The sequence below is a fragment of the Vombatus ursinus genome, unplaced genomic scaffold (genome assembly GCF_900497805.2).
Source record: "Vombatus ursinus unplaced genomic scaffold, bare-nosed wombat genome assembly UNPS02014735.1, whole genome shotgun sequence".
Lineage (NCBI taxonomy): Eukaryota > Metazoa > Chordata > Mammalia > Diprotodontia > Vombatidae > Vombatus > Vombatus ursinus.
The window spans coordinates 3,395,735-3,417,608 of record NW_020954513.1 but is presented as its reverse complement, the minus strand read 5'-3'; the positions used below and the strand labels follow the sequence as shown (position 1 = coordinate 3,417,608).

At 38.3% G+C, this 21,874-nt stretch overlaps 1 protein-coding gene across 1 annotated transcript in view; it reads left to right on the top strand.

Moving 5' to 3' along the window:
• The window catches only part of CUL4B (cullin 4B), a 46,008-nt gene that overhangs the window by 11,193 nt on the left and 12,941 nt on the right, over nt 1-21,874 (top strand). Inside the window, exons 4-16 of the mRNA XM_027861385.1 lie at nt 3,494-3,597; nt 4,084-4,153; nt 5,705-5,778; nt 6,470-6,632; nt 7,119-7,208; nt 7,508-7,590; nt 8,180-8,247; nt 9,528-9,646; nt 10,602-10,794; nt 19,094-19,198; nt 20,014-20,124; nt 20,627-20,712; nt 21,585-21,692. Coding sequence (XP_027717186.1) covers nt 3,494-3,597; nt 4,084-4,153; nt 5,705-5,778; nt 6,470-6,632; nt 7,119-7,208; nt 7,508-7,590; nt 8,180-8,247; nt 9,528-9,646; nt 10,602-10,794; nt 19,094-19,198; nt 20,014-20,124; nt 20,627-20,712; nt 21,585-21,692 — 1,374 coding nt within the window. The remainder of the gene's footprint in view (nt 1-3,493; nt 3,598-4,083; nt 4,154-5,704; nt 5,779-6,469; nt 6,633-7,118; nt 7,209-7,507; nt 7,591-8,179; nt 8,248-9,527; nt 9,647-10,601; nt 10,795-19,093; nt 19,199-20,013; nt 20,125-20,626; nt 20,713-21,584; nt 21,693-21,874) is intronic.

The following is a 21,874-nucleotide window of genomic DNA, read 5'->3' as shown; positions in this document are numbered from 1 at the left end:
ACACCAGTTATATCTTTTCACAAATTCCCTAAATTTCAATAAGGTTTCAAGGGACTTTATAATGTTCTTTCCTTTTAATTCATTAAAACTTTGCCTCTACATTTAGAATTGATACCATGAATGTCTGAGTGATAGTTTAAAATGTAAATGATCAGCATCAAGTGCCTTTCTTGTGCACAGCATTACAATATCAGGGACATGAAAATTTCCAGAGCTCTGTGATGAAATGACATTAAATCTTTGATAATAGAAGGCTGAGATCTTAAGCATGCTGGGAATATCAGATGGTAAAATGAAGTAGAGACTGATATGACCCATTTCTTTGCTGTTCAAAGATATAAAACCTGGACCTTTCAGAAGCACTGTGACTAACAGGGTCAGGGTCCAGAGACTTCAGCTATTTGCTAATGTTACTCATTGTAGAATATTTGCTGCATCTAAGCCTTCAGCTTTCTGATATGAGAGTCTCTATAGTAATAGTATTTATTGTAATGGGATTTTACCATCTCAAGTATCCTCTCTGCATTGAAAGGACAGCTAAGATTAGAGTCCTTTCATCAAATCGCAATTATCCTTCAACTTTCCTTATTCTTCTAAGTCTGCTTAATGACCCCTTCATAGAAAAACTCCAACTCCCAAATCATTCACAGAAGCCATGGAACCAGACACACTGAGAGATCCAGGGCCTGGGAGAAAGACAGAGGTGAAGCATGTATTTCATCATCGGTGGGCATGCATTGAATACGTACTTAGAATAGGGTACTAGACTAGGGCGCTGGGGATCCTAAGGTCCAAATACAAAAGAGCACAAGACAAAAAGGCCCGGTCCTATGAGGGATTAGAATCAGGTTGGAGAGGCAGGACATTATCTCTCTCCCTTTTTCTCTCTCTCTCTCTATCTGTGATCACACATCTTACCAAATGAATGGTAGAGATAAGTGCTATAGGAATACAGGGAGTGATGATTGCCAGCTGGGGCAGTGTGGGAGTGCTTTGTGGAGTCTCTGGAAGGCTTGAATGCGAGGCCTGGATGGCTCAGACCAGAAGAGATGAGTGGGGAGGGTAGTCTAGCCCAGCACCTTTTTGAATCGGTGAGGGAATTGCCAGGGGTTGGCTGCTGTAGGACTCTTTAGGGGAAACCTGTTTCTTCACTTTATTTTCCAGGGAGATGAGAAATAAGGTTTCAATCTCGATGTTAGGTGGGGTAGTTTCCTGAAAAACTTTTCTCAGCCTGGTTTGATCTCTAGACCGTGAAGATTATAATGTGATTTACAGTATATTCCTTTCACTTCAGCCAGTGGATTTGGTTGCCCCTTGGAGTTCAGCAGATATTTAGTGATCTCCTATGGTGTGCCTAGGTCTCTTCTAGGAGATTGAAAGAGAAAAAGATGGATAAGATAAGGTCCCTGATTTCAAGGGGCTTAGAATCTAGGAAGGGAGATTAGCCATGAACCTAAATAAAATAGAGAATAGGGTGACTCCGCTGTCAGAGCTCACATTCACTTTTGGCTGAGGGAATTAGGGGGAGGAAGGGGTAAAGAGCTTTCTGAGACAGAGAAGTCAGCAACCAGGCAGCCAAACTTGGGACGTGTTCTAGCATTAGCTGGAGTGTAGAATGGGTAAAAAGAAGTGCTAGGAGATAAGGCAGCTGTAAGCCAGATAGCAATTCTCCACTGCCATACTGTCTGGAATAGGCATTGGGGAGTCAGTGAAGGCTTTGGAGCAGGGGAACATTGTGGTGAAGATTGCAACTCTGCTGCTATATGGCCCTGAGCTAGACCACCGAACCTGGTTATGGAGAGAGGGCGGGGCTAGGAGATCCTTAGGAGTTAGGAATAACAAAGCTTGCTGTTTCAGTCTTGGGGTCCTGGTAGAAGAAACCGAAGGTGGCACTGTATTGACCCTGGTCTGAATGGTGATGCCATTACAAGAAAAGGGGAATTGAGGATCAGGTTTGAGAGGAAAGAGAAGTTCTGTTCAGAACTTGCTGCCTTGATTTGGAAACGTTCATCTAGAGAATAAGAAAGAGACTGAAGGGTAAAAGGTGCAGCTTCATGAGCAGGATATTAGAGAAGAGAGAAAGCGGGACTAGGGACTTCTTTTGCTGTTGATCATGGCCTGTAAAAGAATATTTTTTATATTTGTCACAGCATCTGAATTCTTACCAAATTTCTTCAAACTCCTTTTACTCTCTGTGCCAGCTGTTTCACATTTGAAACGCATTTGGTGTACGTAACTGCGATACTCCTTGGGTGCACGAACGCATGCAGCCTAGAGGTTGTCCCTTTGTCATCTAGTCTAGGCAGTAAGAAGAGAACAATTTAGCTTCTATAGAAGGACATGAAATTGCAATCATTTGTCTTAGGATTATCAGTTGTACTGTTTTGCAAATTTCTATTTGGTTAAATATTCTTAAACTGAAACCTTATGTGGGAGAAATTCCTCATAATTACATACTGTGCCTCTTGTTAGAAAAGTCCTGATGACATTCTCTACTTTTTTCAGTTGAGAAAAATTTTTTTTAAATTATAGGAAGCAAACTTTTAGCCCACTGTAGGTATTAATCTTCTGATTGAGGTAACAACAGTACCCAGAGACTTATGCCTACGCGTGCTGAGGAAAAAGGAATTGGGATTTGTAACAAATCAGTGTGTAAGTAGATAGCTTTTGTATGTCACAGTTGCTGAAAATTGAATCTCCTCAGGGCAGTGTCTTAATCTTATCTACAGATGTGTTCATTTCAGTAGAATACTTGACTGAATTTAGTGACTTTTATCTTGATGTATAACTATTCTCAAGTATACTAGTTAGCTTTTTAAATAAATATAAAAGGGTATTTTGATGTTAATCATTGATAATGTGTTCCTTCTTTTCTTTAAGATGGTATTTGTACTTGGTCTTTTTTTTTTTAATTATTGTTTTTCCAATTAATAAATATTTCCTTTCTCCTCCACATCACTCACCAACTTGAAAAAGAAAAACAGAACCCTTCTAATAAATATGCATAGTCAAGCAAAACATGCCCACGTTGGCCATGACCAAAAAAGTTTCTTTTTCTGCGAATTAGTCCATCACCTCTCTGTTAGGAGGCAGGGAACATTCATCATCCCTGGAATCATCGTTGATCAGACTTAACCCTTTCAAAGAAGAACTTTTAACCGTACAAAGGATAGAGAAAATCATGGAAGAGAAAATGAGCAATTTTGATTACGTAACATTTCAAGTTTTTTCACAAACAAATCTAATACAGTGAAAATTAGAAGGGAAATGGTTAACTAGGGGAAAAAAATCTTTGCAGCAATTTTGTCTAATAGTTTTATTTCTAAGATAAATGAAGAACTGATTCAACTTTAGAAGAGTAAGAGCCATCTCCCAGTTGATAAATGGCCAGAGGGTATGAGCAAGCAATGAAAAATCCAAGCTATCTAGAGCCCTGTGAAAAAATACTCCAACTCACTAATAATGAGAGATGTATATCTGTTTAATCTTGCAGGCTGTTGAGAACCTCTGTTCCTACAAGATCTCTGCAAACTTATACAAACAGCTGAGACAGATTTGTGAAGAGCACATCAGATCCCAAATTCACCAATTCCGAGAATATCCTTTTTAAAGCACGAACAACATATAGCACATTCACTTTTATTTGCCTTTCCGTTCTCTCTCTGCATTTTCAGCCCAGTTCCATTTACCTCTCTGGAAAGAGACGTAGCAGGTTTTTGGTTTTGAAACTGTATGTTCATAATCTAATTTTACGGCGTGTGAGGTTAGTATCAATAAAGTGCACTTTCAGCCTCGGCCTCTTCCCCTAACAAACTTCCATTGGAGATGGAGCGGGGAGAATGAATCTTAAATTAGAAACTGGAAATGTGGGACTTAGTGAATGGAAGTTCTGAGGGGGCTTCAACTCTGCCTTTAGGGCGGCACCCTCGAGAGGAAACACTGACATTGTCAAGAAATCGCACCATTGTCTAGGATTGTATTGTGTAGCTTCATCGTATGGGACATTTTCCGTGTTTATTTTTAAAACTGCTTTCATGTATTACTTTGCATTAGACTGTTAATATTTTCTTAACATCCCTTCATGGATTCATTGGACAGTGTTTTGTTTCTAAAGAAGATAGATAAATGCTGGCAGAATCACTGCAGACAGATGGTAAGCTCCAAGAAGTCTTTATAGTTAAGCCAAAAATACTGGAGTAGAAACATCATTGAACAAGGCCAAGGAAGAAAAAAATGACAATTAGATTTTATTCAAAGATAATTTTAAAATCTTAGTAGGTAATTTTTCAATATTTGTTTTTGTTCTTAAATAGATGTTTTTGATATTTTAAAATCTTAAACAGAGATAGTTGTTCATTTTAAATTAATCTGCATCTTAGTTCAAAACCTCCACCGAAGTCCTACTTTGATACCCTATCTCATGGCATGGAGGTGACCCTGGCTTCTGGAAGGCTGTGCCAGTGGAGGGTAAATTCTGGCAGGCCCTGTCAGGCTGGAATGGTTCTGATGATGGGCCCGGTGACTGAGGGGATATCTGTTAGTCAGGACTTCACCAGCTATATCTGGAAAGGCTCATCATCAGGATGATTGCAGGGTGATGACTCTTTCAGCCACAGCAACTCCCAAAGACAATTTTCTGATTTGTAGAAGACTCATGTTCAATGTAGATGGAACAAGTACCCACACCAGTGAAATTAGAGATTCTTTTTTTGGGGGGGGGGTGAGGCAGTTGGGGGTTAAGTGACTTGCCCCGGGTTACACAGCTAGTAAGTGTCAAGTGTCTGAGGTCGGATTTGAACTCAGGTCCTCCTGACTCCAAGGCCGGAGTTCTATCCACTGTGTCACCTAGCTGCCCCAAAATTAGAGATTCTTAAAGAGCTGAGTTTTAGTGTCTTTTACCCAGTTTTTTTTTTAAAGCTCAGCATTTTGTCCCATCGTAGCATTGGCAGATGTTTGCTATATAAAATCCTGTTTGTGTTTCAGTTGTGAGGCCTACCACTGGTTTCTAGGTTTAAGCCTGGTCAGAGCCCAACCTTTCTGTCATCCATTTGGATCCCAGTAGAGCTGGTTTTCTATTAATCAGCCTGGTAGCATGTGGTAGCCTGGTGCATTAGAGCCCCAGCTTTGCCACTGACTATAACCAAGGGCAAGTCACTTGCCTCTCCGGTACTTATATCCCCATGCTGTATAAGAAGAGGATTTGATTAGATGATCTCTGATGTGTTTCTAGTCTATCACAGATTCACGGTTTTAGAACCTTCTTTTTTTGGCTAGACAGTGGGGTTAAGTGACTTGCCTAGGGTCACACAGCTAGTGTTATGTGTCTGAGGTGGGATTTGAACTCAGGTCCTCCTGAATCCAGGGCCGGTGCTCTGTCCACTGCGCCACCTAGCTGCCCCTTAGAATCTTCTTTACCCATGCCTTTGGCCACCAACCCACTTCCATTGGGAAGGAGTGTTGTGTGTAACTCTCTATGTTGTTTCTGAATAAGGAATTAATAGGATTATTCTATAAAGTTTCCCTTTTTGAAAAACCCATATGAATAAGAGTAATGAATTGTTGATTTCACGTGTGTGTCTGTATGTATGTACTGCACATACTTCCTGTTTGCTTTTTATTCTCTTTAGGTCTTTTTATGAGCCAATGATATTTTAGTCTTTAAAAAATTACAGAAATCAGTATGATTTATTTTCTTTCCTGGCAGATCATGATCAGGAGCATTTTTTTGTTCCTGGATCGAACGTATGTTCTTCAAAATTCAATGCTGCCTTCCATTTGGTAAGAATGCCCTCAAATAGAGAAATAGGCTTCTCTGGTACAACTCTTAGCACTGACTTTTGATGATCTACATTGACGCTGTATTCTCAAGCCATTTCTATTTGGCTTTGAACTCTAGTTAGCAATATAACTCCTAATATTATGGCTCGCACATACTAAAATCGTTTTGTAGTCCCTTAGCTCATATCAGTGGACACAGTTAAGATAGAACTGTGTGTTGGAGGAAGCTAGCCTTGTGTTCAAGTGTTTGCTTTGGAATAACCAGAGTAGATAATTTCCACACTAAATAATCAATACTGACATCATCTGTACTTGGGAGAAAGCACTGCAAATTCAATACCAAAAAATGGCTATTTGAAAAAACTAGATTCTAATTTGGGCCAGTTTTTATTGATCACTCCCTTTTATTTATTAATAGTTTGCTTTGAAACTGTGCCAGAGACAGCACCATAAGAAAACTTAGGTATGGAGAAAACCTGAAGTTTAGGTTTGTTTCTGGTTAGCAACAAGAGGTATAAATGCATTCTAGTGGAATATTTTTGAAAAAACAAATTTGATATTTCATTCTGCCCGTGCACAAACTTTGTAAAGTAGCTGATTCAAAACTAAGAATCATAATTACAATTTGTGGGAAAAATTAACATATTCAAAAGTTGCCGATTATTTAGGAAATTGTTTGGTTGACTTTCAGGGACATGGGTCTAGAATTGTTTAGGACCCATATAATTAGTGATCAGAAAGTCCAGAGCAAGACTATTGAAGGCATTCTCCTTTTGATTGAGAGGGAAAGGAATGGTGAAGCAATTGATAGAAGTTTGCTTCGAAGCCTTCTGAGTATGCTTTCCGATCTGCAGGTGAGTGTTTTTTCTACTTCCTCCACTAAAAGTCCTTTTCTGATGCCTCATCATAGTGTAGAGTTGACCCTAGGTTCTCAAAAGCTATGCCAGCAAAAGTGTAATTTCTGGGTGGCCTTTCCAAGCTGGAAAGGCTCCATCCATATATAGGCCTAGTGATTAGATGTATGTATTCTGTGGACCAACCTAGCTAAATTCAGGGAACTTCATCACCAGGTTGACTGCACTCTCAAGGCTATCTCCTTGGGCTGAAAGGGGGCAGGGTCTGATCTGCCTTTGTGGAGGCAAAGTACTTGCCCTGGCAAAATGAATCCCAGACCCTTGAAGTAGAGAATGTTACGAGAATGTTACCACTAACCAAGTAGAAAATGATTTCTTGTTGGGTACTTCATAAGCCAAATTTGTAATATGCACATGGCAGTTTTTCCATAAATTTATTGAGTCAATGAATGGATGAGTTGACTTGTTTTCTCCTTTATTTCTTAGATTTATCAAGATTCTTTTGAACAGAAATTTTTGGAAGAAACCAACCGACTCTATGCGGCAGAGGGTCAGCGTTTAATGCAAGAAAGAGAGGTACTTGAAAAGCATGGTTGCTCGTCAGACCCCTGCCTCTGACAATTGACTAGCACCTAGTGGAGCCCATGTAGTCCTTGGAATCAATCCCGGCCCCCCCCGCCCCGCCCCAGTGTTCTTGTGACACATTTCTTCTCTGTGATGCTTGCTGAATTCCCAAAGGCCATCATTCCAGATCATCCACCACTTGTAATGTTATAGCTAATGATGCCTGTCAGCTCTGTCAGGAGTAGGCCAGGCTGGGTGGTCTTCTGGATGGTTCAGGGGGAAAATAGAGAGTGACAAATTTGTCTTTGCAGGTTCCTGAATACCTTCATCATGTCAACAAGCGTCTAGAAGAAGAAGCAGATAGATTGATCACCTATCTAGATCTGAGTACCCAGTAAGTATTGCTGCATGCTTCAGCCTAATAGTTTTACCCTCTCTATTTGATTTCTCCAAGGCTTTTTGAGGCATAAACATGTGCCAGGCGTGTGATTTTGAGGCTTTTTTCATTGGTTTGTATAGTAACACAAGCCGCCAAGTGCTTTAATTTGATCTAGTTGAGTGTTGGATCGTTTTGTGCGTCCAACAGCAGAAACTGTGATAAGAGACTGCCTTGATCTTTGAGACCTTTAGGCTAAAGTTCAGTGGACATTGCTCAGAGAAAGCCTGCTCCCATGATCCTCCAGTTCCTACCTACTGCCAATGAGTGCAGCACAGGCAGCTTCTTGGTTGCCTTCCTGACAGCAGGAAAAGGCCAAGCACAATGAGGCCACAGAATCGGTTACTTTACAGTGCAGATGCAAGTGCCCAAGGCCGCGAGCTCTTCCCTCTTCTAGACTCCAGAAGACCAGGGCATTTCTGCTGGTTGTGATTAAAGAAAGTTGGGACTAACAGAAAATAGCTTATTTTACAGTTCTTTTCAGGAGAGGCTTTAAATCCCCAGTGTTGGGGAATGTCAATAATTCTAAACATATTTTTTTCTATAGGAAGCCACTAATTGCTACTGTAGAAAAGCAACTTCTAGGTGAACACTTAACAGCCATTCTTCAGAAAGGTAATTGTTCCAATATAAACAAGAAAGATTGTATTTATTAAAATGTTTGCAGCAAGTGGGAAATCTGGAAAAGATTTCTCTGTTGAGCCTAATACCATGGCCGTATCTCTAAGGAGATACATGTAGGGGGAGGGCCCAAGTTGTATAACTTACTTTTTTCTCCCCCTCAAGGCTGCATGTCCTACCATCCTTGCCAAAAGTCAGGAGTCAAAATGAGTTATAATCATGTAGAACAGAAATGCAAAATGGGAATTCTCGATACGATATATCGGACCCCAGTGCAAAAGGCAAATGCTGGGTGGTTGGCACTTGCTGTGAAGCCTGTAAAGTTTGGAGCCTGCCTGGGTCCTCATTTTATTTTCAGCACTCCCTGTAAATTTCATCTGATCACTGAGATTCCCTGGGCTTTTCAGATTTTTCACCTAGACAAAAAAAAAAAAGCAAATGTTATTTGCCCACCTCTCCTAGGTGTTAAGGATCTGAAGCAATGTTTGGAGTATGTTTAAAGACTGACAAGCAGTAAAAGTAGAAAGTTGTAGTTGTGGAAAGTCTCTTTAATTGGCACCTTTGGGATCAGAGCCAGCTGCCGGGAGGGGGGGAGGAATCTTCACTGGAAATCACACAAATCGTAGAATAGGCTCATAGTAGATTTGAATGAGATTCCCTACAAAGCATTATTGCATAAGAAGTCTGGTTCACTAGTCATCAGTTCCTACAAGAAGTCTTTTCTCAGCTTTTTGTCTTAACATTGTACGAGTGGAAAAGCTCCCAAGGAAGTGTGTTAAACTGACAAATCCTGAAAATCAATGTACTCTGGTGTATTTGTGTATGTCACATGTGACTCTCGAACTTCTAAGAAGCCTTGGTACTTGGTGTACCTCCTGGCTTTCAGTGTGCTAGAGCCACTGATTTGTAGGCCCCAAGCTTTAGCTCCTGTTTCCCTCAAGTAATAGAAAAGAGGGTTTTAGTCTCTTTGGCAAGGGTTAAGCCTAGCCTCTGGCACCAGCGTTTAAGTTGAGGCACTGTACAATGTCAAGAGAGAAACTGCTCTATGGAATTACTCGTACCTAGTGATGCTCCTCAGTCCAACGAGGGATAAGCCCATTTTCACTCGTCGAAGTGACTGTATTTTTTTAATCCAAAGCAAATGTCCACCCTGATAGGGAGATGGTGTCAACACCAACGTGTAGCTCATGAAACTGTCTGGTGATTCTTGTGTTCAAAATAAACTTGGTGGTTTTTTTCACTTTTTTTAATGCTTGAATGTTTCAAATGTTTAGGTTTAAATCACCTTCTTGATGAAAATCGGATTGAAGATTTGTCTCTACTCTATCAGCTGTTTAGTAGAGTCCGCAGTGGAGTTCAGGTTCTCTTGCAGCACTGGATTGAATACATCAAGGTACTAACACACTCAACTTTGATTTTCTTTTCATCTCATGTACTAAAAGCAGCCAGCTAAGACCTCTTTATATACAGGTCTTCAGTACATTCTGTATCCAAAACATTAGGAACTCTAGGAACTAGAAAGTTGGAAATGATCGATGCGTTGCTTTGAGTGTCCCTGAACCAAAGCAACACCAAAGCTCTTACTCTCCTCTCGTCTCCTGGCTGGAGCAGCTGTGGTAGTGAATGTGGAGAGGGAAAGAAAACAGTTTCTTTTTGGAACAAATGATTGTGACTTGTACTGCACCCCCCCCCCATTTTCCCAATCTTTTCCTGAAAGCTCTAAATGCTAATGCCTACTTCTTTAAAATAAAAAGCTACTAAGGAGATTAACTCCCTGACCTTTAATACAAAAAGGCAATCTTGTAAAACATGCCCCAATCAATACCTTATATACTGTGAGTATGCTGTGGGTTAATATGTGGTAATGTGTTTGGGGCCACTAGCTTCAGCTTCTTCCTTTTTGGTTGCCTCATCATGGCATGGAGGGGATCCTGGCTTCCCAAAGGTTCTCTTTCTGGCAGTTCTTCTGAAAGCTGAAAAAAAGAGAGCCCTAGGGCCATACTTCGTACCTCCCACAACCCAGCTTTCAGGTCCTAGAGCCTAGGGACTGCAATATTGACATCAAATAAGACATACTGGTCTGAGGCCTAGAAGGGCTGTGATCTGCCAGGAGAGAGCCCGATGTGGGTGACATTATGTGTCTTTGGAGGGATTGAAGTGAAGAGAATAGCTAGATGGGGGGGATACTATGTATTTTTTTTTTTGAGATTTAAAAAAATTGATTTGAAAATGGCTCTGTTATGTGTGTGCACAAAATTTTAAAGGAACAAAAGCCTAGTGAAAATTCTTTTTTAAGAAGATAAATGTTCAGGTCCAGTGATTTCTTACTTTGAATTTTTGTTTTCTAGGCATTTGGCAGCACTATTGTCATTAATCCTGAAAAAGATAAGACCATGGTGCAGGAATTGCTGGATTTTAAAGATAAAGTTGACCACATTATCGATATCTGCTTTATGAAAAATGAAAAATTTGTCAATGCCATGAAAGAAGCGTTTGAAACCTTCATTAACAAAAGACCAAACAAGCCTGCTGAACTCATAGGTATTTTTCTACTCCTTTTTGTACCCTTCCTTTTGCAGGTCTCCTTGGTTTTCATGTTATTTCCATTGATTTCCTGCCAAAAAACTACACGTATGCAAACTAGACACTGAGACTCAGCTCCTAATTATGAAAGACTGTTTCTTGTACCAGATACTTTGAACAATTTGTGAAAGGCCCTAACATAGTGACAGTCCTCTCTCTGGGGCTCACTTCTTCAACCACAGTTATCTGGAAAATTGCCAAGAATTTGAGATTTAAAAAAAAAAAAAAAACAACAGCAACCAAAAGGTTTTTGGAACTTTAAAAGTCAAAGGAGAGTCCTCTTAGGCCTTCATTCAGAGGCTGTTTATTCTTATTTTTGTACAATCTTACTGTGTCTAGTGTCTCTGCAGCCAGCATAATTGCAATCTTGGATCATTAAGCGAAGGGACAAACAGCCCTATACACCCCAGGAGTCCATGAGGGCAAGGGCTTTGTCAGTACTCGATAACTCCCCATTTGTTCAGCGTTATCAAGGACTGAGGCGTTTTCATGGAAGTGAATTGTCTTGGTAACTAAAGTGTTAACTGGGTACAATGTTAACTCTTCAGAACAGTTGACCAAAATCCATTGCCTACATCCCTGTCATCTTAATCATGATAAATTGAACTAAATTGGGGTTGTCATGGAAATTTTAGAGCTGATAAGTGCACACTTAGATGATGATCATCCTGCCTTAGATTTGCCCAGTGCTGGAGAGTTTTTAAAGGGTTTGTGCATGCGTCATTTAGCTCTCAAAGTGATGGGAAAGAGGCTGGTGAGAGAATTGTGATTATCTCCACTCTACCCTGAAGGTTACGTGTTTAACAAGGGCCACGTGAAGCTGAAACTAGAATCCACTTTCCCTGACACAAAATTTTCCATTGCGCCATTCCTCTTTATTTTGATTAATAGTTATTGTGCTCAAAAGATGGAGTGGGAACATCCACGTAAAGTAAGAAAAGGGGATGGAAATCTTGATGATTGTCTGTGAGAGACAGAGGGGAGGAATATATGAAATAGCAACATGGAGCTCTCTGGATGAAAAGAATATGTGGGTGTAATTATGAAAAATATATGTGGGTATAGACATACACAGAATAGATTGGAGATAGAGGAAAAATCAAAGATGGATGGCAAGATAAAACTAACATATTTTTGTGGATGGAGAGATAAGACATATGAGGATGTGTGTTTTTATACATATATACATACCTCCCTGTATATACACATGTAGACATGTTTTTGTATATACCTAATATATATATTCATTATGGGTATTATCTATGTATTTTTTATATGTGTCCATTCATATATATTTGAGAGATATACAGTTATGTATCTCTGAGTCCACATTTGTATTTTCCAATAATTGTGACTCTCCCTATTTGTGTATGTATACATGCTGTTTTTCAGTGATTCATTCCTCTGCGCGCGCACACACACACACACACACACACACACACACATATACACACATACATACACACACACATCTTTATATTTTGCACAAAATGCAGAGCGGATACAGAGCCAGCCTTGAAGTCCCGTCCTCAGCTTTCAGAGAAGGTGCCAGCCCCACCTTTGTAGAGGGGGATTGTTCATGCTGTACTGATGATGTGACAGATCTGGACCCTATTCCTATATAGCTGGATCTATTTCATATATGTAACCAGGCTTTTTATTTTAAATCTGTATCCTTATTTCTTATAATTGTTCATATATACTTTTGTCATGTGTGCATTTATTTATATACAGCAAACATGTCCATTTGTGTATCTGATTCAGGCATATGTGTCTCTTAGTGTATGCATTTCACACATACACACGTACTTGTTCATATAGATATAGTTCGTATTTCATCACAGATAATGTTTCACATGTAAAGATAAATATTTATGTACATGTTTCTGTTTAACATGTGTATATTAAGCTGTTCCCATGTGTTTCACAGGGACATCCATCCAACACAGAACCATGTTTCACATATAGTTCTATTCATTCACATGTGTTTCATCTTTCTTTATCTTTATACCCTGATGCCTCCCCTTCTCTCTCTGTCTGTCTTTACAGTCATATGCATTTCGCATATATAGATATAGATATAAATGTCTATGTAGATATACTCTAGATTTGTGTGTGCATATAACTTGATATAAATATATATTTTTCTATATTCTCCATTCATATATTTTCTCTGTCCAGCTATTAACATTATAGATATCTGTGTAAATGTCCATTAATTTTTGTGCATCTTATATGTATATGTTTGCCTCGTTCATTTATACATGTTTCATAAATACCTGTACACATACATCTCCATATGCTTTTCATCTTTATACAGTATAGATGTATACATCTCCATTCACATGAGTTTCATATAGAGAAAAGAGGGGAAAGGGATTTATTTTGTGTTCATTTTATTCTGTTTTTCTATTCGTTATATGAATTTCTATTTTCTGTTTCTATTCATTTTATGAATTTCATATGTATATATGTGTATATATCTCTCTGTTCACCCACATTTCATATATAAAGATTCAGAGGTGTTTATCTACATTTGTTCATATATGTTTCATATGTGTGTAGTTCTGTAATTCTTCATTCATACATGGTTAATGATATGCAGAAGCCCTCATCTTTGTACTGTTTCACATACATGCATACATATTTTTCATTCATATGTATTGTCTCTATTGACTTCTATGTAGAGATGTCTATATCTCCATTTATACTCATCTCACATTCATATATGTAGATTATGCACCTATTCATACACATTTCACCTATAATATCTAGATATAGTCATCTCCATTCATACATGTTTTATCTACCTAGATTTTAATGTCTGTATCTCCATTCTTAGTACTTGTTAAATTGTTTTAGATATTGGATGTTTATAGGCAGACAGATATCTATTTTGTTAAAAGCTCATCCACATTTCACCTACTTGTGTATTGATAGCTATCTGTATTCTATGTGTGTGTCTTTATCTCCATTTATACTAATCTTATTTGGTACCTGTAGGTACCATAGAGGTAGATGTATACCTCTCCATTCAGATGCCTTGTATTTCTATGTAGGTGCTTCTGAGTTTAGATATTTTGATTTCCATTCATACACATTTCATTTATCTAGATATTTATCTTGATGTCTGCATGTATATGTTTAGATCTCCCTTCACGTGTATTTTATATATTTAGATATGAATGTCTTTATGTCCGTTCATTCATGCATGTTTTATCTTTATATATAGATGTCTTTCTATAGATAGGTAGCTGCATACATCTCCATTTATACATGTTTGTCATATAGATAGGTTAGTTAATAGATGTATGCAACTTATTTTTATTCAAACACGCACACATGTATTTAGTTATATGTACCTTCACATATGCATATGCAGATAGTGAAGTCTGTAGCTCTTTCTATGAATTTCATATATAGATTAATGTATGCAACCTATTTCATACACATTTCCTATACAGTATATGGAGATATATACAGTTTTGTGTACATTAATCTGTTGATACATGCATCACCTTTCATACACATTTCTTTTGTGTATGTGCATGTATATAGGCATTTCCATTCACATAGCTTTCACAGTTGTGTGTATTCAGGCAGCACTGTTATCATCTCTCTTCGTGTACTTTTTAGTTATGTAAATTTTGATGTTTACCTATAATATAGATGTCTCATTTGTCTCCATAAATCGTTTTATGTAGATCTGAATTTCTATTTGTTTCATCTATATATACACGTATAGCTATATCTCTGTGTATAGAGATATATAGATGTAGATATGTCCTCCATTCCTTCATGTATATTTTATCTCTCTGTAGATGTTCATATATGTAGTTTCTCCATTTATGTACATTTCATCTTTCTAGCTAAATATGTCTCATATAGGTATCTGTATCTTCATTCATCTATATGTTTTATCCATTTATGTATAGATATATACATCTCTGTTAATATCTCTAATATCAATGTTTGTCTCCATTCATTTATAGGCATTTCATATATCTATAAGTGCATTTATATACACACATGATATGTACACGTGTATGCATGTCTCCATTTATTTTCATTTTGTACATATATAGTTGTATATATATTTATATGCATTTCATATCTAGTTAGATATATACGTTCATATGTGTACATCTCCTTTATACCCTATTCCATTTATCTGGATTTTAATGTCTACCTATTGGTAGATGTCCATATCTCCATTCATCTATATGCATTGCATATCTATGCAGTTGTACAAATCTCCATGTGTTTTATAAACCTATATGATGATGAATGTGCATATATGTGCATTTTTCCCTTCATACACATTTCCTCTATCTGTTGATATGTGTGTGTGTATATTTCTCCATTCATAGGCGTTTCTCACATACACACTCAAACATATGTATGTGTAGTTGTATGTATCTCCATACATATTTCATGTATATGAAGTTATATAATTCTATTAATATGCGTTATTATGCACCTCCATACATATGTAGGTACATGTATCTCCATAAGCTTCTCATATATGTTGTTTGAATGTCTCACAGAATATCCATTTGTGTGTTTTATATAATATGTATTTCCATTTACCCATGTTTCTGATATATCTGTTTCACACATTTTTACACCTACACACACTGCTTCCTGTGTTAATAGTAACACTAAAATAACCGTACTAATAGCAAACATTTGTTTTAATGCTTTAAAATTTGCAAAAACCCTTTATGTATGTTATCTCATTTGATTGGCACAACAGCCTTGTGAGTTAGGTACTATTATCATCCTCATTTTACAAATGAGAAAACTGAGACTGAGAGATCTGACTTTTTGAGACTCATACAGTCAGTAAGTGACAAGATTTGAACTGAGGCCTTATTCCCACTCCAGCAACAGCTCTTCACTCCCACTGCCACCCAGGTGCCCTTATCGATGTTTCCTCACACGCCTGCATGGATCTCCATTTGTATATATGTTATATATTATTCACACATATTCATCAGATTGTTTCGTATTTATACATCCATTAATGTTTCTCTTATATATGTGTGGAACACATATTTTCATGTATGTGCTATAGCAGTTCATATCAAGTTCACATATATATTCATTTGCATATATTTATTACTCAAAAATTGTGTTTTATCTGTCATACATATATTTAGCCTTCATCTATATTTCACATGTATGTTCCCATTCCCTCATAATTCACCTGTATGCACTTCTTCGTGTTCACATATATCTTTGTGTATTTACCTATGTAACTATGCCTAGAGGTTGATTCTCATGTTTCACATGTGTGTAGCCATTCATTCGTAAGTCTTCATTCATATGTATGTTTCATATATTACCATTCTCTTTATATATTTCCATTTTCACATATATTTAATACATGTATCTGTCTCTCATTAATATGTTAAACTATATCTCACTTGTCTCTGTGTATGAAATATTTAAGTGGATGTATAACTGAAAAATATGTATAGCCATAGCTTGAATTTCTATCACATTCTAAAGTTTGCAAGTCATTTTACTTGTGTTAGTTCCTTTGATCCTCAGAACAATACTGAGGTTAGATGCTTTAAAATATAGCTTTGTATACAGATGGATGAAAAATATTTAGTTTACTTGTTTATAGATATGAAAAATGTGTTTATATATAAGTAGATTTATTTATATATACATGTTTATATTTATATATACACATATTGGTAGATACATTTTTCTGTGTGAGAGAAAGAGTTAAAATAGCTATGAGACAGCAGCTAGATGGCCAGTGAATAGATAGCTGGACATGGAGTCAGAGAGGCCTGAGTTCACATCCTCCTTCAGATTGGCTTTGTGACCCTGGACAGGCCACTTAATCTCTCTCATCCTCGGTTTACCCAGCTGTTGAATGAGGACAATAATACTTCCCTATCTCCCTGGGTTGTTGTGAAGTTCAAATGAGATGTGTGCAAAGTATTTTACAAATATATAAATGTTAGTTTAGCAGTGTTCCTTATTATTGTTATCATCATATGCTATCTCTCTAGCCAACACACTACACTGTTCCTATGTGGTGGTTAGAAACTCAGCTTTGGAAGTCTGGGTTCAAGTCTACTTCTACCCTGTGCTATCTTTGGCACCTGGGCCAAGTTACTTCTTCTCAGTGTAAGACTGTTAACTGCCAGACAGGTAGAGCAAGTACACACACACACACACATACATGTACGCACATGTATGTGTGTATGTATGTAAGACACAGAATTATCTTTGTATCAATGTTTGATTTTTAGTCCAAATTTGGTTTTTCAGTAGTTTCAGATTTGGAAACTCTCTCTGTTGGTGCAGATCAGCAAGTCTTCTCTAGGTGACAGTGGGGCCGTGAGAGGTTAAGTGACTTACCCAGGGCCACACAGTCCAGATGAGGCTTGACCCCACTGCACCTGGCTCTAAGGCCAGCCTCTAGCTACTGAATTACAGTTTTCTCTCGTTGCATTTGTATACATCTCATTGTATGTATAGAACAATGAATAGAACAATGAAGCTTTTCTCCAATAACATGGAGGACCATTTGCTCCCATCCCAAATGGCCCCAGACTTCATGCTTCTGTCCTCTCTATTGCTTTCAGCTGTTGTTTCTGATGTCAACGGGCCTGCTCTCCCTGAGCTGTGCTAAGTACTTCCCGCCCCTATTTCCAGTGTTCTGTTCTAAGCTGTTGAGGACTAATCACAACCCATGACTAGGCGTTAGAATTATGAATAAAGTAAGAGGAAGTAAGCACTGAGTGTTAGCCTGAGGACTTCTTATGAATGCTAGCCTTGTGTGATACTCTTGAATACTCAGAACCTTTTGTTGCTTCCAGTTTCTTAGCTGAGGACCGCTTGGCGCTGCAGTGGATAGAGTTCAGGACCTACAGTCAGGAAGACTCATCTTTCTGAGTTCAAATCTGGCCTCTTACTAGCTGTGTGACCGTGAGCAGGTCACTCTACTCTGTCTGCCTCATTTTCCTTGTCTGTAAAATAGAAATAATAATAATAATACTTCCCAAGGCCCTTGTGACGATCAAATGAGATAATGTTGGCAAAGCACCTAGCATAGTGCCTGGCACACAGTAGGCACTTAATAGAAGTCTACTTCCTCCCTTCTCCCCAACACCTCTTCAGTAAAAGTGTTCTAGGATGAGTCATGTGGCTCAACATTGGGCATTGCATTTGGCCTTAAGTCTCTTACGTTCATTTATTTCACCATTGTCTCTGCTTATGTTTTCCTGGGTCTGTTTTTTTTGATCTGCAACAATTCATGTAGATCTTGCCTTGTTTCTCAGACTTCCTTATATATGTCATTTCTTTGGCACAACTTATTCATTCATTCCTGTGTACTTTGTCTCTCACTTTTTTTGCTATTACTATTTGTAAATATCCTTTGTTCTAACATCCTAACCAATTAAATTTTTTTGAAAGTTTGGGTACCTGAGTGTTGCTGAAAATTCACAGTGCATTTCTCCACAATATCATATAAGCAAGGCATCTCTATAACATTTGGTTCCATCCAGAGCTTGCTTTTTCTGATTTTAGCATTAGGTGAAAGGGATCACCCCTATTTCAGAATTCCTCTATAGCCTCAGCCAGCAGCCTAGATCTCATTTCCTGGAAAACCAATAATTAACCTCTGTAAGAAGCAACTTCTTTTCTTTATTCCTTCCTACTTGGGAGCAGGATTGGAGCAACACACACACACACACACACACACACACACACACACACATACAGACATACAGTACATACATGCTCACGTTTTGGGGTATGAGCACATATGAAACTTTCTAAAGCCAGATGTTTGCACACTCAATTCTTGTTTCCTGTTTTACAAATTTAGTCATCTTAAAACCTCTGTATGTGTCACTGTTATAGGAGAGCCAAGGCTTTCTTTTGAAATGTTCGATAAAGATCCCCAGATGCTTTAGAAAGACACCGTATCTTGAGTAAAGTTTAGTATTTGTTGTATTTTGTGCTGGTGGCTGTGCATTTGGTTTTGATTTATTGTGGACCATCTTGAAGTATAACTAGAAATTAGTCATCTATTTAGCAGTTCTTAGGCACGTTGTAGCTTTCTTTAAAAAAAAATCATAAATGGATGTGAATGTTTCTGGGGGCTTTGCAAACTTTGCATGTGCCTTGCCTCTACAGGGGTGAAAGAACTGTGGGGTGAGCCTACTTGGTAGGATGTCCGCCCACTAAGCATCATTAAATAACCCATTTTCCCCCTGTTTTTTAGCAAAGTACGTGGATTCAAAGCTCCGTGCAGGTAACAAAGAAGCTACAGATGAAGAACTTGAGAAAATGTTGGACAAGATCATGATTATATTTCGGTTCATTTACGGTGAGTGATTCTGTACTGTGGGAACTTTTTTCCCTCCAATTAAAGCCAAGCACTCCACAGAAGAGCTGTGTGTATTCTGGTGGGAATATTGAGTTGAGGAGGCAGAGGTAAGCATCTTATTCCTATAGTTGAATTCATCAGGCTGACTTAGACTCATTATGGAACTGTCTTGTGTTTTGGTTTTGACCTTCTCACAAGGATTGTTGGTTGCAAGCTACTCGAACCAAGTAGGAGGTTGTTGCTAAATGGCCGGTAGGCAATGTTTCTTTGGTGCTTTGATCACTCTTTTCATTTGGATCCTTATGTTAATGTACCTTATTAGTGGCAGGCACAGTTTAGCTATTGTATTAGCCTGAACGTAGACTTCACTCTCTCTAAATCTGGCTTATATAAAACATGAGTGTGGCCTATAATTAAGGTTTTGTTTTTTTTAGCATATGTCATATTTTGTTCCTTTTCACATCAATTTTTTAGGAGTAATGACCAATGTCATATGTCCAGTGGAGTAGCTAGACCTTTGGGTCTAGCAAAAAAAGATCTTATTGTTCATCCAGTCCCTGCTTCCTCTTCTTTCAGAAGAGAAAGTGAGCCCCAGCCCAGGGAGGGAGCTGGCCCAAGGTCACACACGAAGTATATAGAAAAGCTAAGATTTGAACTCTGGTGCTAGACTCAAAATCCAATGTTTTTTTTTCCTGTTCTATTAGAATAACTTTTGAATAATGTAGTTGTGATACATTGTGGTTATGATGTTATTACTGAAAGTTTTGTTAGGTTTTCTCATTGCAGGTTCTTGTTTTGTTTTTTCAATGTTGTAGGGAAAGATGTCTTTGAAGCCTTTTATAAGAAGGATTTAGCCAAGAGACTGTTGGTTGGAAAGAGTGCATCAGTAGATGCTGAGAAATCAATGCTTTCCAAACTCAAGCATGGTATAGTTCTCACTCTCTTAATGTTCCTCCTCATATTTGCATGGGATTCCAGTAGAAAAATCCCAGTTGGGCCTTTCTGTAATTTCAGTTTTGTACCTTTCTGTAAATTGTCCAGTTTTTCCTGGCATTTCTTAAGCAATTTGGATTAATGAAAAATGAACTGGGACAAACAAGTCTCATGGTATTTTTTGCCAATCTAAGACAAGTACATTTTTGTATTTAAGGTGGGACAGGAGGCATGGATTTTTTTTTTTTTTTTTGTATTTTAGATTAAACACTGTTTTACTTTATTTGATTGTCCAAATACGAGATAAGGTCACTTTGGGATCAAGAATTTGGACTTTGCATTAGTGGTTAGGGGTACTAGTTTTGAGTTTATTTTTCTTTTAACTTTTAAGAACACATCATGGATATTTTATGGTAATGCACCTTCTGAGTTAGAAATTCTTCATTCTTAAAAGTTTTGTCATATGTTCTGCATCGTATGATGTTTCTCCCATAGAATGTGGAGCTGCATTCACCAGCAAACTGGAAGGGATGTTCAAAGACATGGAGCTGTCGAAAGACATCATGGTTCAGTTCAAACAGGTAGTTTCCGCCGGCCCCACAACTAAACAGCATCTTCTTCATTCTGTGTGTGGGTCATGGTGGGGGATCAGGAGAAGAAAACAGGCTTGAGCCAGGAAGTATTTCAAACTTATTCTGCTCTAATCACGAAAGAGAACAGATGAAGAGGGAAAGCCATTTGGCATACTTGGAGAGCTTTTAGGGTCATTGCAAATCACTCTGTGTTAGGGGGAGTGGACCAGCCCTGCTGAAGACCCGGGTGAGGGAGTGGGGGAGGGAGAGGAGCAGCTGAAAATGGGAACAGCTGCAAGCCAAGTTTAATTGGTTCTATTGATGCTGCATCTGAGGTTTATAATAATATGACATGAAACATAAAAAGTACTTTATAGGATGGCACCTAAAATGACCATTTGTTAAATTGAAAGGATCCCAGGTAAAGCCATGGTTTGATAGCCATGGTAAAGCATCTAAAGAAGTTTTGTGATAGCAGGTGCTGCTTCTCTTTGGCATCCTTACAGACTGTGTTCATTTGGGCTCTGTTGCATAGGAGACCGTCTTCATGATTCTATGATAATTGCATATGATTTTTTAAGGTGAGGGGTGGTAGGTGCTATTTCTAAAGTATTGAGTTGGAATTTCTTTTTGTGGGGGAGGGGAGGCAATTGGGGTTAAGCGACTTGCCCAGGGTCACACGGCTAGTAAATGTCTAAGGCTGGATTCAAACTTGAGTCCTTCTGACTCCAGGGCTGGTGCTCTATCCACTATAGCGCCACCTGGCTGCCCCTTGGAGTCTCTTAAATGGGCCACTATTGTAACATAAAATATAAATGTACTTTAAGAAAGGATTTACACATCTTTTTTTCATGAGATTTCATCCTGTGTTGATCTTATAGTATATGCAAAACCAAAATTTTCCTGGGAGCATTGAGTTAACCGTGAATATCTTGACAATGGGTTATTGGCCAACCTATGTGCCTATGGAGGTTCACTTACCAGCTGAGGTAAGTCATTGAATAGAACCTAAATGTTAGATAGAGTATACATAGAATTTGGAGCTAGAAGGAGTTTTGGGGGTCATTGAGTCCAGTCAGTCCATCCCTTTCATTTTATAGTAGAGGAAATTGAGACCCAAAAAGGTTCCAAGCCCAATTCCTGTGGGGGGGGGGGTGTGTGTGTGTGTGTG